Here is an 18715-nt window from a genome sequence, read left to right as displayed (position 1 = left end):
GAACAAATGGAATTTGAAATTAAAAACACAATACTCACTACATTAGCTATCAAAAACTGAAATACTTAGGTCCAAATCTAACAAAATATGTACAAGATGTATTTAAGGAAAACTACAAAACTCTGTTGATAGAAATCAAATAACTACATAAATGAACAGATATTCCATATTAATGAGTAGGAAGACTCAATATTGTCAAGATGTCAGTCCTCACTAACCTGATGTATAGATTCGATGCAATCCCAATCAAAATTCTAGCAAGTTATTTTACAGATATTGACAAACTGGTTCTAAAGTTTATGTGGAAAGACAAAAACCTAAAGTAGTCAACATGACACTGAAGAAGAACAATGTTGGAGAATTGACACTACCCAAATTCAAGGCTTACTTTAAAGCTACGGTTAGCAAGACAGTGTGTTATTGGTGAAAGAATAAACAAATAGATCAACAGAACAGAATAGAGAATCTAAAAAGAGACCTACATAACTACAGTCAACTGATCTTTTATAAGAGGGGCAAAGGAAATGCAATGAAGTAAAGATAGTTTTTTCATCAAATGGTGCTGGAACAACTGGACACCACATGCAAAAATAAATGAATCTGGACACAGACTTTATACCCTTCACAAAAATTAACTCAAAATATGACACTATAAAATGCCTAGAAGATAACATAGGGAAAATCTAGATAATTCTGAGTTTGGTGATGACTTTTTAGACACAATTCCAAAGACATGATTTGTAAAAGAAAGAATTGATAAGCTGGACTTCATTAAAATTAAAATTTTCTGTTTCATGAAAGACACTATCAAGGGAATACAAGACACACCACAGGCTCAGAGAATATATTTGCAAAAGATACATCTTATGAAGGACTATTATTCAAAATATACAAAGAGCTCTTAAAAATCAACAGTAAAGAAATAACAACCCAATGAAAAAAGGGGCCAAAACCTTGACAGACACCTCATTAAAGAAGATACACAGAAGGCAAATAAGGTTAAGAAAATATTATCCACATTATATATCATTATTGAATACGTATATAATGGCCAAAATCTGGAATACTGACATCACCAAATGCTGGTGAAAATGTGGAGCAACGGGAGCTCTCATTCGTTGTTGGTGGGAATGCAAAATGGTATATCCACTTTGGAAGACAGTTTGGCAGTTTCTTTCAAAGCTAAACATACTCTTACCACACACTCCAGCCATTATCCTCCTTGGTATTTACCCAAACGACTTGAAAACTTATGTTCACAGAGAAACCTGCACACAGATTTTATAGTAGCTTTATTCATAATTGCCAAAACTTTGAAGCAACCAAGATATCCTTCAGTAGGTGAATGGATAAAGAAAGCTTGCTACATCCAGACAATTGAATATTACTCATGCAATAAATAAATGAGCTATCAAGTCACAAAATGGAGGAAATATAAATGCATATTACTAAGTATAAAAAGCTAATATGAAAAAATTACATACTGTATGATTCTAATTACACGACATTCTGGAAAAGCTATTCAAGACAATAAAAAGATCACTGAACTATTGTTGTTCAACAGGGAATTGAACAAGAGCAAGGGGTAGAAAGTTTATTCAAATAAATTACAATAGAAAACTTTCCAAAACTTGAGAAAGAGATCAACATCCAGATGCAGGAAGGTTAGAGAAAGCCAGTTTCAAGTTAATTAAGACTACCCCAAGGCACATAATAAACTCTCAAAAGTGAAAAACAAAGAGAGGATCCCAAAAACAGCAAGAAAAAAGCAAACAGTATTTATAGGAGCTCTAATTCATGTGGCAATAGACTTTTCAATGGAAAACTACAGACCAGGAAGGAGTGGAAAGACATTGTTCAAAACACTGCCATTTAAGAATACTATATCCAGCAATGCTATCATTCAAAAATGAAGGAACGATAAAGTCTTTCCCAGAAAAACAAAAGCTGAGAGAATTCACCACCACACACACACACAAAGAAGCTAATGAGAATTCTTCAATCTGGAAAAAAAAACCCCAAAACCACTAACATGCAAAAAGAAAATATTTGAAGATATAAAACCCACTGGTAAAATTAAGTACATGGACAAACTCAGAATAATACTGTAGCTGTGGTATGTAATTCATTCATAACTCTAGTATGAAGCCCAAAAGGTAAAACTATCAAAACCAACAATAGCTACAGCAACCAGTTAAAAGACAGGCAATATAAAAATATGTAAATTGAGACAACATAAACTAAAAATTGGGGGATAGAATTAAAGTGTATTTTTTTTATTTTCTTTGTATCTATTCTCTCCTTTATAATCTGAGTTGTCACCTCTTTAAAATAATTTGTTATATCTATAAGGTTTTAATATTATAGGCCAATATCACTGATGAACATAGATCAAAATATCCTCAAAAAATTACTAGCAACCTATACTTAACAACACATTAACAAGATTATTCACCATTATCAAAGGGAATTCATCTCAGGGATGCAAAGATGGTTCAATGTATAATATATAAATCAGTAAATGCAATACACCACATTAACAGAACCAAGAACAAAAACCGTATGATCATTTCAATAGATGCTGAGAAAGCATATGATAAAATTCAACATTGCTTTGTGATTTAAAAAAATGAATTGGGTATAGAAGGAACATATTTCAAAGTAATAAAGGCCATGTGACAAACAAATAACTAATATTAAACTGAACAGGAAAAATTGAAAGCTTTTCCTACGAGATCTGGAAGAAGACAAATATGTCCAATGTCATCACTTTTATTCAATAAAGTACTGGAAGTCCTGGCCAGAGCAATTGGCAATTAGACAAGAGAAAGAAATAAGGGGCACCCAGATTGGAATGGAAGAAGTGAAATTAGCCTTGTTTGAAGATGACATGGTCTTATATTTAGAAAAACCTAAAGACTCCAGCAAAACAACAGTTAGAACCGATAAATGAATTCGGTAAGGTTGTAAGATATAAAATCAACATACAAAACTCAATAGCATTTCTACACATCAACAATGAACAATCTGAAAAAATCAAGAAAATAATCTCATTTACAATAGCTACGAAGAATATAAAATGACTAGTAATCAATTTAATCAAATAAGTTAAAGATCTCTATAAGAAAAACCACAAAACAGTAATGAAAAATAGACAAGAACACACAAAAACTGGAAAGATATTCATGCTTATGTACTGGAAGAACTAATATTGTTAAAATATCCATTCTACTGAAAGCAATTTAAATACTGAATGCAATCCCTATCAAAATACCAATGAAATTCTTCACAGAAATAGAAGAAAAAAATTCTAAAATTTATATGGAACTACCAAAGAGCCAGAATAGGCAAAGTAATTCTGAGCAAAGAAAACAAAGCTGGATGCATACCACTACCTGATTTCAAAATTTACTGCAAAGCTATAATAAGCAGATCAGCATAGTTTGGCATAAAGACACACATACTAACGGAACATAACCTAGATATAAATAACCTAGATATAAACCTAGATATGAATCCACACATTTATAGCCCACCCATTTGTGTTTTTTTTTCAAGATGGTGTCTCGCTCTTGCCCAGGCTGGAGTGCAGTGGCGCAATCATGCCTCAGTGCAGCCTCGGCCTCCCCGGGATTAGGTGATCCTCCCACCTCAGTCTCCTGAGTAGCTGAAACTACAGGTGCACACCACCATGATGGGCTAATTTTTGTATTTTTTGTTGAGATGGGCTTTCACCATGTCTCCCAGGCCAGTCTTGAACTCCTGGCCTCAAGCGATCCATCTGCCTTGGCCTCTCAAAGTGGTGGGATTACAGGTGTGAGCCACAGTGCCCAGCCCAGGCAACTAATTTTTTACAAAGGTGCCAAGAATACACAATGGAGAAAAGAGTGTCTTCAATAAATGGTGCTTGGGAAACTGGATAACCATAGGCAGGACAATGAAACTAGAGCCCTCTCTCTCACTAGACACAAAAATAAAATAAAAATGAATTAAGTTCTTTAATGTAAGACCCGAAACTATGAAACTAATAGAAGAAAACATTGGGGAAATGCTGGAGTACATTGGTCTGGGCAAAGGTATAAGACCTTAAAAGCACAGGCAACCAAAGCAAACATGGACAAATGGGATTGTATCAAGCTAAAAAGCTTCTGCACAGCAAAAGAAACAATCAATAAAAGGAAGAGACAACCCACAGAATGAAAGTATTTGCAAATTATCCATCTGACAAGGGATTAATAACCAGAATGTATAAGGACCTTACATGACTTAATAGCAAAAATCATAATCATCATAATAATTTGATTTAAAAATCGGCAAAAGATCTGAACAGACATTTCTCAAGAGGAGACATACAAACAGCCAATAGCTATATAAAAAAATGCTCAACATCACTAATCAAAGAAATGCAAATCAAAACCATAATGAGCTATCATCTCCTTCCAGTTAAAATGTCTTTTATCAAAAAGACAGGGAATAGCAGATGCTACTCAGAATGTGGAGGAGGGGGAACCCTCTTATACTGTTGGTGGGAATGTCAATTAGTACAGTCACTATTGAAAACTGCACTGAGGTTCCTCAAAAATGGAACTACCATTATGACCCAGCAATTCCACTACTTGGTATATATCCAAAAGAAGGGATATCAATATATTGAAAAGCTAACTGAACTTCCATGTTTATTTCAGCACTACTCACAATATCCAAAATATGGAATGAACCTAAGTGCCCATCAGTGGATCAGTGGGTAAAGAACATGTGGTGTATATAGACACAAGGGAATATTATTCAGCCATAAATATTCTAAACATTCTTTTAAAAGAATGAAATGAAATCCTGTCATTTGCAGAAACATGGATGGAACTGGAGGCCATTATGTTAAGCGAAATAAGTTAGGTTCAGAAAGAAAAACATCAGATGTTCTCACTCATATGTGAGAAGTGAAAAAGTGTATCTCATTAAAATAGAGAGTATATTAGTGGTTATCAGAGACTGGGAAGGAAGATTAATGGTAGAAATATACAGTTTGATAGAATAACAAGATCCAGCGTTTGATAAATCAGCGGGGTGAATATGGTTTATTTCAAAATAGCTAGAAGATAATTATTTATATGTTTCTAGCTTAAAGAAAAGACAAATATTTAAAGTGGTGGACATCCCAGCATCACTGATTTGATCTTTATAAATTGTATGAATGTATTAAATTATCACATGTACCTGAAAGTATATACAGCTTTTATCTATCAATAAAAAATAAAAACAAAAAGTAAAATCCAGCTATTATTCTCCCTACCCCCAGTCATCTGAATCCTTTCTGTTCTCCATGCCTGCTCCAAAAAGGTAAACAGGGTTTTCACAGTCATTTGTATAATTTGTCAATGCCCTGAAGTCCAATTCATATCACTAGACGACTGCATAGATTTGTCTATTTTTGACTTTCGTTCTACAACGTGTAGCTTATTCGTATCACTAGACGGCTGCATAGATTTGTTTATTTTTAATTGTCGTTCTGCAATGTGCTGCTTACTTCCATGTACCAAGAATTGGCACTTTTCTGGTCACTGAAGTAATAATTCACAGTTATTTTCAAGGACACATTAACTCGGGGTAGGAATGGGGTGTAATATTGCTTCCTGATTGAAAACTCCCGGAGAGCAGCGTCTTCCTTTTATTCGCGTGAGCTTCCTCAATAGGCCGCACAGGAAGCCCCCGCTGCCTGCGGGACTCGCACCGCCCTCCTACTTACGCGCCAGCTGGGCTGGGGAGGTGCCTGGCCGGGTGCCGACTCTGCCGGACTCCCTACCCCGCTAGGATCTGACAGCCGCCTCGGCCAGACGTCTTGTCCCCGCCACTCCGACCCGGTCTCTCCTCGCTTCTGGGCAGCGGCGCCTACAACTGGGGTACGTGCCTGGTTTGGGGAGCGACTTCCACACCCTGGCACCAGGTTATCCGCTATTGCGCCTAAGAAAGGGGCAGGAAGCTGCGAAGGTGAAGCCGGGGATAGAGCCCAGCACGCCTTCCTGGACCTGGGACGTTTTCCTGGGGCTTCCGGACGGCAGGGGCGTAGCTGCGCCTGACTGAGACCCCTGCCGGTCCTGACAACGACGCGGGTGGGGAGGATGGGTGCGGATCTGGGGAGGGCCTGTCTTGGTTCGTCTCGGCTCACCCTGCTGGAGCTGGGAAACAGGTGCAGACATTCAGGCCGCCCAGCCCACCCTGCTGAAGTACTCACTAGGGGCGGGAGGAGGCTGTGACTCCTCTAGGTCCTCGGGCCGTGCACCTGGAGGTCCAGGAGGAGGCAAGGCCGCCTGCGGGATGGGGGCGTCGGGGAGCCTCTAGGTCTGTAGCCTGGGGCCACCTGGCCACAGGTAACCCTGCAGAGAGCAGTGCCTTGGAACTTTCTGAGAAGAATGGAGACACCCGAGAGAGAACTAGGGGCGGGTCCCAAAGGCAGCCTGGACCCTGCGCCTCCCCCACTCTGGCCTCCAGAGTTTGGCCAACACCACAGCACTTTTGAGGTCGTCCAGGCCTGCAAGGATAATCGTGAGGGACATTCCACATCTGTTTTAAATGAACTCATTGCAAGATAAAATATTTCAAAATTCGTTATCCTTAAGCTAAGAGAAGATTGGGTGTGTGTGTGGCGGGGGGGGGGGGGGGGGGGGGGGGGGGGGGGGGAGGGTGCATTTTAATCGTATTTAGATTTTGTCGTGTAAGATAAAATTGGCACTGGAATTAGTTTATTCTCACCCATCCCTTAAAACTCAGTTTTGGAAAACATAAGTTATAGCAAATTAATATTCAGCACTGTAGGGGTCTAATTGTGCCTGGCGACAGAAGTGTGACTGAGAGCTGTAATCTCCCGATTGTAGTTCATAGGGCTGACGTGTTAAGTCACGCAATGTGCACTGTGATTGATGTGAAACTAAGAGAGGAAGCAAACAGTGGGCAAGAGATTTTCGCAGATTTTCGGAGGAGGAAAGAGGATAGAAGAGTGAGACTGGTGCCCTCAGTGCCTTTTGTGGGGTGGGGGTGGGAAGTAACCTATAAAGAACTGTGAGGCTTCACGTTGGGGGCACTAATTACCTGAAATGACAGGAGGGAAATGCAGGGCTGAGAAATACGGGCCTTGGTCTAAATCTGTTTACAGAATGGTTTGATTCCCCTGATGCCAGTACCCACCTTGGCAACCAACCACCCTCCCTCCCCTAGCCAGCTACCCAATAGCAGACCAGTGTCTCACCCCTACAGGATCTGATGCTCAAACGCAGGGACCCACAGGTTCTGTGAGGGGATGGAGGAAGGCACCAGGCTAGAAACCAGCTAATGGCCAAGTGAAAGTCCCCTCAGTCCCCCGACCCCACCTGCTTCCATACCACCAGAAGATTAGTGTCTCGAAAAACCCACTGGTCTCAGAAAAAAGACCTTCATTTCCTGGTTCCTCAACAAAATCGCATTGCAGTGAATCACCTTTCCCTCCCATAGCCTCCACCCTTACAACCAAAATGACCTACCCATGTAAACAGAACTTCTAATCAGTGTTTTCATTTTAAACATGGACTGGAAAGTTCAGCATTTCTGGAAAAGCCCATGTATGAAGAGAGAGATCTAAATAGTAAGAGCAAACACTAACCACCATGGCAAAGACATCTGAGAAAGTGAGGCAGCACCAGAGGCAGAAGACAGCACAATAAAACTATAATTGACGTTCTCTAGGGAATTAAAACTGAATGCTGTGAAAAAGGAATAACAGGGCATAAGTAGGATTTTTCGGAAATCAAAATTTTACTAGCTTAAATTTTAAAAATTAATAGAGGCCAGGTGTGGTGGCTCACACTTGTAATTCCAGCACTTTGGGAGGCTGAGGTGGGCGGATCACTTGAGGTCCAGGAGTTCAAGACCAGCATGGGCAACATGGTGAAACGCCGTCTCTGCCAAAAAATGCAAAAATTAGCCAAATATGGTGGTCATGCCTGTGGCCTCAGCTACTCAGATGGGTGGAGGGACCTGAGACAGGAGGATTGCTTGAGCCTGTGAGGTCAAGGCTGCAGTGAGCCGTGATCACAGCACTGCACTCCAGCCTCGGTTAATCCCAGCTATTCAGGAGGCTGAGGCATGAGAATCACTTGAACCCGGGAGGTGGAGGTTGCAGTGAGCTGAAATCACGCCATTGCACTCCAGCTTGGGTGACAAGAGCAAAACTCTGTCTCAAAATACATAAATAAATAATAAATAAAGCATCTGATTATTAGACTTCATAATTAATGCTTAAACATTAAAAAAATGACTTACTTGCTGTGTAAGTAGTATGCTTTACAGTTTAAGAAAAAAATTAGGTTTATCATATTGGAAAACAATAAGTTGATCAATAACTAAAGTATAATAGTAGGGAAAGTTGTTCTCTGCTTGTGAAAATTCTTTTTTGGTAATGAAAATTTTAGACTTTAAAGAATGCTGCACTCATCAGCAGACTGAAAGACTGACAGATGAAAAATGGGATTGATAGGTTCTTCATATGTGGTTGAACACATAAAGTAATTACTAAAAATGTTTGACTGATCTGTAGAAAATTTAGGGGAAAATTTGCCAGAGACACATTGAAAACTAAAGAAATGAAGAAAAAGCAATATTAACATAAGGAAAAACAGCTAATGCCCCATTTCTTTGCTTGTAAAATGCAGATATTTACAGCACCTACCTCATCACGTTGTATGGATTAAATGAAATTTTGCAAGAAAAGCCCTAGTGTAGTTTTTGCATGTGTACCTATTTGCTCACTGAACAAAAGTATTAACCATATTTATTAATAAATAAGAGTAAAAATACAATACATATGTAAGCCCACATTGATGTAATGTTGTTTTAAAATCCATTGTTTCAGGTTCACTGTCATGGACGCCCTATCAGAAGCAACTGGCATCTTTGCATTAAACCTTTTGAAAAAGCTAGGGGAAAACAACTCAAACAACATATTTTTTTCACCCATGAGCATGTCGTCAGCCTTGGCCATGGTTTTCATGGGAGCGAAGGGAAACACTGCAGCCCAGATGTCTCAGGTACCTAGAGCCACTTAAAGACAACAATAAATGCTACTACTCAGTTGAGCTCTTCTTCTACATTTCAAGTCCCAAACAAATTCCTCTTTTAACAGACAGCTTTGATAGTATCATAGGATGTGGATGGAGAGTTGGCAGGATGGAGCATGTTACCACTGCCTGACCATCTGTGGTGACTTGGGATCACTCATGTGGGTGCTTCTGCAGGCTACTGGGCTAGAAGGTCCAGGAAGGTCTCACTCACTTGTCTGGGTCTTGGTGCTGCTTGGTGGCTGGGGCCTTAGTTCCCTACAAGCAAGTCTTCCCATTCCTCCAGGCTTTTCTGTGTATCATTGCTTTAGGACAGCTTGTGCTTCCTTACACCATAGTAGCTGGGTTATGAGAGAGCAAAAATGGAAGCTGCTAGGCTTTTTAAGGACAGTATCATGTCTGCATTCTGTTATTCAGAGCAAGTCACAGGACCAGCCCAGATCCCACAGGAGGGGAGAGAGACTCCATCTTTTGATGTCAGGAGCAGCCTGTGCATGCAGAGATGGAACATATGGTTGGCAGCTGTGTTTTCAGACAAACTACCACAAATAGTGAACATAAATAACTAGATACATTTTGTTAGGATTTGCAAAAGGCATTTCCACTCATACGAATACTTAGAAAACTTTGGTTTCCTTTAGGAAGTAATTATAGGCAGGACTGAGAAGAGCTATATGTAGGGAGAGTGGGTGGCTTTCAAGACACTTTTCATCTGTAATTAATCATCATTTAAGCTACAATAAGGATCTGTAAACCTCTTAGTGCTAAGTTTAGTGTTGTGCCTATTTCTTGAAGTCAGGGAATACTGAAAATGTTATTTTCCTGTTTTTTTGTTTTGTTTAATTTCAGGCACTTTCTTTTAGTAAAATTGGAGGTGAAGATGGAGATATTCACCAAGGTTTTCAGTCACTTCTCACTGAAATTAACAGAACTGGCACTCAGTACTTGCTTAGAACTGCTAACCGGCTCTTTGGAGAAAAGTCTTATGACTTCCTCTCAGTAAGTCATACTTGTTTTTCATTGGAGAAAATAAAGATAGTAATGGGTGATGGACGTAGTAGAAAGAATGTGGGCTATGAATTCATACAGGTGGGCCTGAATCCAGGACTCCATTCAGGAACCTCACACACTCGTCTGATTCCATTTTATCATATATAAAATGGGTCTTAGAGCAAATACTGCCCAGAGTTTTGTGAAGCTTTAATGAGATAATCTTTATAAAAGAATTTACACACATTTACAATTGGAAAAGAATCAGCCAAAACAAAGAAATGATCAAAATGAGTATTTCTGGTATTTGCTTTGCAGATATTGTTAACGTTTTTGTGCATTGTGACACTTTCTTAATGTTTTACACATTTTAATATTTTGATTTACTTTTTAGACACTGAAAATCTTTTAAAGCTTATTTTTGGCTAATTATACTGGTTGTATTTGTTGACAGTGCTTTTATGACATTTAAATTTTAATTTTATTTTTTAAATGTATTTATTTATTTATTTATTTTTGAGATAGAGTCTCACTCACTCTGTCGCCCAGGCTGGAGTGCAGTGGCACAATCTCGGCTCACTGCAGCCTCCACTTCCCGGGCTCAATGATTCTCCTGCGTCTGACTCTCAAGTGGCTGCAATTACAGGTGTGTGCCACCACACCTGGCTAAGTGTTGTATTTTTAGTAGAGATGGCGTTTCACCATGTTGGCAAGGCTGGTCTTCAACTCCTGACCTCAAGTGATCCGCCCGCCTTGGCTTCCCAGAGTGCTGGGATTACAGGTGTGAGCCACTGCGCCTGGCCATGACATTTTTATTTTTAAAAACCAAAACTGCTCAAGTAATTTCTTGATATATGAAAACACATATAATGTATATAAACCAAGAGTCCTCATCAACATATTTCCAACCCCATTACTCTCCTTTTCAATGTCAGAGCTTTTATAGATTTGAGGTGTATCCTCCTTCACATCTAGAAATTTTGCTTTGTGGGTTTTCCCCCCATATAATATTATTATACTATACATATTGCTTTATACTTTGTGGTCTTTTACTTAACAATGTGTCTTAAATTCTTTCCACCTCAGTCTATGTGAATCTGCATCACTCTTTTTAACCATTTTCTGATATTCCTAAGTACGGTCATATCTTGATGTAGGAAACATTTCTTTCCTTGATGAGCATTTCAGCTGTATTTAACCGGGGCCATTACAGACAGTAATATCCTGTACACAGTTTTGTTTGTATGTGCGTAAGTTACTGTCTAAGATGGATTTGCAGAAGGAAGGGAATGAAGCTTTGAAGTTTTAATAAATACTGCCAAGCTGCTCACCACAGTACTGTCGCCATTTTACGATCCCGAAGGCATATTTGTAGCGTGTTCATTTCCACCCACCATCAGCAACACGGCATATTGTTAACTTTTAAAGTTTTTGGTTGTTAGTGGAACTAAACAATTTTTCTTATGTTTATTGAGCATTTCTATCTTTTCTGTGAATTACCTATTTATGTATTATTTTACACATTTCCCCATGGGGATGGATGTCTTTTTCTTACTGATTTATAAGAATCATTTATGTTTAGGATATCAGTCTTACTGTGTTGTATGGTTTTATTCATTATTTTTCAAACTTGTTTCAGACTCTAATTGTTTCAAAACGAATTGGTATAAAGTGAAGGTTGTAAGGCATAAAGTCAAATATTTATAAGATTTGTGTATGGTATTATGATTTTTACAGCTTATTTTTGTAGTCTTAGCTACTATTAACTTTATTACCAGCTTTTTATTAGTTTTCTATATAAAGACAACCAAAATGTTAACAAACAAATATCCATTTTTGGTGACTATTTTAAGAAAATCATTGATATTTTAAATGTTATTTTGATACTGAAATGTAAAATCAAGAGATGAGAATTATTTGTCATCTGTTTCTCATTAATTAATTAATTAACTATTCTTATTTCCAAGAATCTGGCACCAATAGCAATATATAATTAGATGTTATTTTACTTTGACTAGTGATGGCTTGTAAAATAGTAACTTAAAATAGCAAACAATTATTTTAAAACATGTTTAATAGATAAAAAGATCACCTAGGGGTGCAACAAGTCATCAATATGTGAGATTCATCAGTTTACTTTCAGATTATTTCTCATATTGAGAGATGTAAACAATTTCCAAACCACTGAAAAACAAGCAGAGCCAGCAATTTTGGCAAGGCATGAGTTATGGGAGGGTTACGTGAAATAATGTACATAAATCAGTTACGTAGTGCCTGAAACATACCAAGAATTCAAAAATGCTACATGAAAAGGTGATATTTCATAGGAATTCAGTTATCTTGTGAGGTGTAGCTATTACTGCTTCCTTGTTCTACAGGAGAGAACATGGAGGCATAAAGAGATTAAGAAAATGTTTGAAGGTCACACAGCTAGTAAGTTGCAGAAATTGTGTTCCTAACTACTGTCACATTTCCTCTCCAATGCTATGCTGAAATAGAAGTAGAAAATTCTGTAAAAACAAAACAAAACAAAACAAAACAAAAAAACCCCACAAAATTCTGAAAAGGGGAATTAAATAGTTAGCTGTGAGTAGTTTAAGGGAAAGTTTGGAAAACAATTCTATAGTGCATGATCAATAAATTAGTTATTTCAGTCCATTTAATTTCCACCAAATTTCCTGCTTTTGTATGACATAATGTAGGTTTTTGTTAATATCATAATCCTACAGACTATAGTAACTAAATATAGTTTATTTATTTATTTACTTATTTTGAGACGGAGTTTCGCTCTTGTTGCCCAGGCTGGACTGCAATGGCACAATCTCGGCTCACAGCAACCTCCGCTGCCTGGGGGAGTTCAAGCCATTCTCCTGCCTCAGCCTCCCAAGTAGCTGGGATTACAGACGCCTGCCACCACGCCCGGCTAATTTTTTATATTTTTAGTAAAGACAGGGTTTCACCATGTTGGCAAGGATGGTCTTGATCTCTTGACCTCGTGATTTGCCCACCTTGGCCTTCCAAAGTGCTGGGATTACAGGTGTGAGCCACCGCGCCCGGCATAGTATGAACTTTTTTTGCAAAGTTGATTGTAGTCTGAAACATTCACTAGCTATATGTGGTTACTAAAGTTTCCATGAAATTAATTAAAATTAAATAAAATTAAATGTTTAGCTCCTCAGTCCAACTAGCCACATTTCAAGTGCTCAATAGCCGATGTGGCATTACTTGGGACATTGCAGATTTACACCATTCTCATCATCCCAGAAGGTTCAGATGGAGATTGCTGGTCTAGAATTGTATATTTTTCCAATATAATTTATGGAACGGTAGACTCATATTTATATTCTGTTGTTCTAAAATGAAGAGGCAGCCATAGCACTTGCTGTGTTAATCCTCACTCAACAAATTTAATAGTTTGTAGGAGTGTCAGATTTTATAGTCACAGAATCTCAAAGCCTTGAAAAACAAAGTTGAGTTCAACTATGTTCTTACTCATTTTCTGCCTGCAGGATTGGTCTATTTCTCATAAAGGAGTGTTGAAATCTCCAATTATAAAAGTGAATTTATTTGTTTCTTCTTTTAGTTCTATCAGTGTTTGTCTGAAGTATTTTGATGTTCAATTATTAGGTGCATGCAGGTAAGGATTGCTAGGTCTTCTTGAATAATTCTCTGTGTCTTTAATCATGTCATTGATGCACTGCTATTGTCTTCAGGGATCCAGCAGGTCATGAAAATTATTTGATACGCAGACCACTATATTACTTAGTTTACAAGCTAAGAGTAAATATTGCTGAAAAGAATTTGAACTTTTGGTTAATTCCTTATATTTGTAAATGTATGCTAAATCACAATATTATTGATTTTATGATGTGGCACAATGAAGAAGTAAGCTGTTGGTCTTGTTTCTGTAGCTATAAAATTATGTTGCTTGGTTTATCCTAGTGTTTTACAGATTCTTGCAGCAAATTCTACCAAGCAAAAATAGAAAACCTTGACTTTGTTAATGATACAGAGACTTGCAGAAGACACATAAATGCCTGGGTTGCTGATAAGACTGAAGGTGAAAATATATCGTTATTCTATTTCAATAATATTTTAACAGTTTTATAGTTAGTTTCTTTACAAAATTGTCAAATATAAAAGGAGTGATTTTTTCTCTAATTATGCAAATCTTAAAAATTTGCTTCTGAAATATTGCCAATGGATAGAAATTTTCTCTAGCTTTATCCCCACTCTTACCAAGTATCTGATGTTTCTCAATATTCAGTACGTTTCTTCCAGAACAATCTACATTTCAATTGACTTCTTTTCTGGTTAGTACTAAGTAGGTTTTATTTTCATTAATAATAATAAAATTTCCTTCTTCTTAATTTAAACTGTTCTTTACACTTGCTACAACTGCTCACTTTTTTGACAATTCTTTGTTTCTTTCTTTATGCCATAGTCACCAATTATTCCTTTCTACCTAATCTATTATCAGTTCATCCTCTGCCTATAAATATCTGCTTGTTTGTTTTATGCACTCTTTTCAAGTTGTGGAATTCTTCTTCCTAGAGCTTATATTCAATTTCAACTGTTTGTTGCAGTGTTGTTACTATGGTTGTTTTAAGGACAAGCATCCCTTTACATGGTTATATTTCATGACACCATGAACTGCTTCCATGCATAGTTGCCTTCTCAAAGAGACCACACAATCTGAATATCCCTCCTGATACAAGCATCAAGGAATACATTTAGGTAAATGGTTCTTTAACTCTTCTTTACAGGTAAAATTACAGAGGTGCTGCCTCGAGGTTCAGTTGATTCATTGACTAAGCTGATTCTCGTGAATGCCATCTACTTCAAAGGAAACTGGGATCATTCATTTGAGAAATACAAAACTAGGGAAATGCCTTTTAAAATCAGCAAGGTGAGTATTTTGCACTATCAAAGGTGATTTTAGAAACTGTCCTATTGGCTTTAACACCTGCAAGAAGCTTAACTTCAATAACTTTGACTGGACATGACCCTTCGGTAGTTCAGCAGCTGGACTCCCCTCCAAACCTTGAGACTTTTCTCCTTCCCTTTATCTCTGTTTGGTGTCTCAACCAACGTGGTTACATACTCCCAGGCCTCTGGTCCAGCACCCTATCTCATCTCATCTATACTGGGTACTATCTATACCACAAATCTGAGCGTACAGAGTGTACAGCCACTGGCTTCCCAAAGCTTGTGAGATAAAGTTCAAACTCCATGGTATGATGTGATCCTTCATGATCCGGATCCTGCCTGTTTCTCTATCTTCATTTCCCTTTGTACCTTCATGCTCCTTTCTTTCTGCCAGCGTTCCCTCCGAGATGCCTTTCTTGACAATGCACCTCCTCCCCAAGCTGTCTCCTCCTCTAAGCTGTCACAGTGACCCCTGCCTGTCTCCCTGGTGGCATTGGAGTGGCTGAATCAGGTGTCTTCTTTTCCTGCTCTGCTTGTTGCTGTTTGAGTGTAGAGAATGCTACAAGTGCCTAATACACACATGTACTCAGTAAGTACTGAACCAATGAATTATGTTTAGTCTTTTTTTAATAATAAAGATATTAAACAAGCACAAATTTTTGCTTAAAACCAAGTGAGCAAAAACACATACACAGGGCAGACAGAGTTTAGCTACCTCCAATTTTGAATATATTATTTGCAGAAGGCTCTTTATCTTTCTCTAAATCGTGTTTATTCTTTCTTGTTTAACTCTAGAAATGTTTGGACATACACAAAAGTAGACAGAATATGTTAATTAAGGTAATTACCGATCATTGACCATTAGTTAAATCTTTCAGGCCAATGTAAGTCAAAGTCTTCAGTTTCTCAAGAAATGTATTTTTTTTCTAGCTTTATTTTGAAATGAACTGTCATATTTTCTCCTGGCAAAATATTTCTCTCCTTGAAATTTATTTTAATAAGATGTATGTTAGGATATCATTGAAAACCCTGCTCATAGTGTTTACACTCCTGAAGTTCATCTCCCTTAACAGGAAGTCTGGAGGTGGTCAGAGGCCAGGGCTGATGTGGGATGTTGGTGAAACTTCCAGGGACCAAACCTCTCTATTTCCGCTATGTCATTTTTAGAACATTACCTATTTCCTCATGGTCTCATGATAGATCAGGCATTAAGCCCACAACACAGGCAAGAAGTTAGAAGAACATATACCCACTAATGGGATGGCTGGGTCAAATGGTATTTCTAGTTCTGGATCCTTGAGGAATCGCCACGCTGTCTTCCACAATGGTTGAACTAGTTTACAGTTCCACCAACATTGTAAAAGTGTTCCTATTTCTCCACATCCTCTCCAGCACCTGTTGTTTCCTGACTTTTTAATGATTGCCATTCTAACTGGTGTGAGATGGTATCTCATTGTGGTTTTGATTTGCATTTCTCTGATGGCTAGTGATGATAAGCATTTTTTCATGTGTCTGTTGGCTGCATAAATGTCTTCTTTTGAGACGTGTCTATTCATATTCTTTGCCCACTTTTTGATGGGGTTGTTTGTTTTTTTTCTTGTAAATTTGATTGAGTTCTGTGTAGGTTCTGGATCTTAGCCCTTTGTCAGATGACAAGATAGAAAAAATTTCTCCCATTTTGTGGGTTGCCTGTTCACTCTGATGGTAGTTTCTTTTGCTGTGCAGAAGCTCTTTAGTTTAATTAGATCCCATTTGTCAATTTTGGCTTTTGTTGTCATTGCTTTTGGTGTTTTAGACATGAAGTCCTTGCCCATGCCTATGTCCTGAGTGGTATTGCCTAGGTTTCTTCTAGGGTTTTTATGGTTTTAGGTCTAACATTTAAGTCTCTAATCCATCTTGAATTAATTTTTGTATAAGGTGCAAGGAAGGGATCCAGTTTCAACTTTCTGCTTATGGCTAGCCAGTTTTCCCAGCACCATTTATTAAATAGGGAATCCTTTCCCCATTTCTTGTTTTTGTCAGAGATCAGATGGTTGTAGATGTGTGGTATTATTTCTGAGGCTCTGTTCTGTTCCATTGGTCTATATCTCTGTTTTGGTACCAGTACCATGCTGTTTTGATTACTGTAGCTTTGTAGTATAGTTTGAAGTCAGATAGAGTGATGCCTTCAGTTTTGTTCTTTTGGCTTAGGATTGTCTTGGCAATGTGAACTCTTTTTTGGTCCCATATGAACTTTAAAGTAGTTTTTTCCAATTCTGTGAAGAAAGTCATTGGTAGCTTAATGGGGATGGCATTGAATCTATAAATTACCTTAGGCAGTATGGCCATTTTCACGATATTGATTCTTCCTATCCATGAGCATGGAATGTTCTTCCATTTGTTTGTGTCCTCTTTTATTTAATTGAGCAGTGGTTTGTAGTTCTCCTTGAAGAGGTCCTTCACATCCCTTGTAAGCTGAATTCCTAGGTATTTTATTCTATTTGAAGCAATTGTGAATGGGAGTTCACTCATGATTTGGCTCTCCATTTGTCTGTTTGCTATAAAGACACATGGACAAGTATGTTTATTGTGGCACTATTTGCAATAGCAAAGACTTGGAACCAACCCAAATGTCCATCAATGACAGACTGGATTAAGAAAATGTGGCACATATACACCATGGAATATTATGCATAAAAAAGGATGCGTTCATGTCCTTTGTAGGGACATGGATGCAGGTGGAAACCATCATTCTCAGCAAACTATTGCAAGAACAGAAAACCAAACACTACATGTTCTCACTCATAGGTGGGAACTGAACAATGAGAACACTTGGACACAGGAAGGGGAACATCACACACCGGGGCCTGTTGTGGGGTGGGGGGAGGTGGGAGGGATAGCATTAGGAGATATACCTAATGTAAATGACAAGTTAATGGGTGCAGCACACCAACATGGCACATGTATACATATGTAACAAACCTGCACGTTGTGCACATGTACCCTAGAACATAAAGTATGATAATAATAAAGAAGTTAGAAGAACACAAGGGGTGGTGCAAAAGTCTTCTCCTCCTGAGGCTCTACCATTTTACTCATAAAAGGAAACTTTTTCTATATTTCACTGGCCAGAATTGTTTTACGCTTTAAGGAGGTGCATAATTATATCTTCCATTCTAGCCTCTATACTAGAGAAAGGCAATATAAAGTAGTTGCAATGGGTGTAAGAACACCAACCTATTTGGTTCCTCAAAGAGCACAGATTTTGATTTGACATTACTTCTTTCATTTTAATTCTAGTTAGTACTTCTCTTCCTAAATAAAACAAAACATCTACACAAATGCATATTTACTAAATAATTCAGTTAATATAGAAGACCAAGAATGGATCCTTTTCTATTGCAAGGCTAGAGGTTTGGAGGTGAGGAGAGGAATTCTCTAGGCCAGGAGTTGGCAAACTATGGACCATGGTCAAATCTAGCCCACCACCTATTTTTATGCATATAATTTTATTCAAACAACCATGTTCCTATGTTTACATATTGTCTCTGGTTATTTTAATCCCACAACAGCAGAGTTAAGCATAGATTGGGGGTCCTGAATCTGAAAATCTGAAATCTGAAATGCTCCAAAATCTGAAACTCTTTGAATACCATCATGATGCACAATTTACCAGGATTTTGGCTTTTGCTCTGAGTCAGAAGGGTTTTCAGTTGAGGAGTGATGTGACTTAA

The 18715-nt window shown here is 38.0% G+C and overlaps 1 protein-coding gene across 2 annotated transcripts in view; it reads left to right on the top strand.

Annotated features, from left to right (window-relative positions):
* Positions 1 to 18715, top strand: part of LOC126941457 (serpin B6-like) — a 29997-nt gene that overhangs the window by 5640 nt on the left and 5642 nt on the right. The window contains exons 1-5 of one of the 2 annotated variants that reach the window (XM_050768100.1): positions 5755 to 5897; positions 8879 to 9053; positions 9933 to 10082; positions 14016 to 14133; positions 14840 to 14982. In XM_050768100.1, the coding sequence (XP_050624057.1) occupies positions 8889 to 9053; positions 9933 to 10082; positions 14016 to 14133; positions 14840 to 14982 (576 nt within the window). In that variant the 5' untranslated portion in view covers positions 5755 to 5897; positions 8879 to 8888. Of the gene's footprint in view, positions 1 to 5754; positions 5898 to 8878; positions 9054 to 9932; positions 10083 to 14015; positions 14134 to 14839; positions 14983 to 18715 lie in introns of those variants that run through there. The other variant, XM_050768099.1, reaches the window with a different exon arrangement.

Source organism: Macaca thibetana, chromosome 18 (genome assembly GCF_024542745.1).
Source record: "Macaca thibetana thibetana isolate TM-01 chromosome 18, ASM2454274v1, whole genome shotgun sequence".
NCBI classification, from domain to species: domain Eukaryota; kingdom Metazoa; phylum Chordata; class Mammalia; order Primates; family Cercopithecidae; genus Macaca; species Macaca thibetana.
Note: the sequence above shows the minus strand (reverse complement) of the source record. Positions and strands in the feature narration are given on the sequence as shown.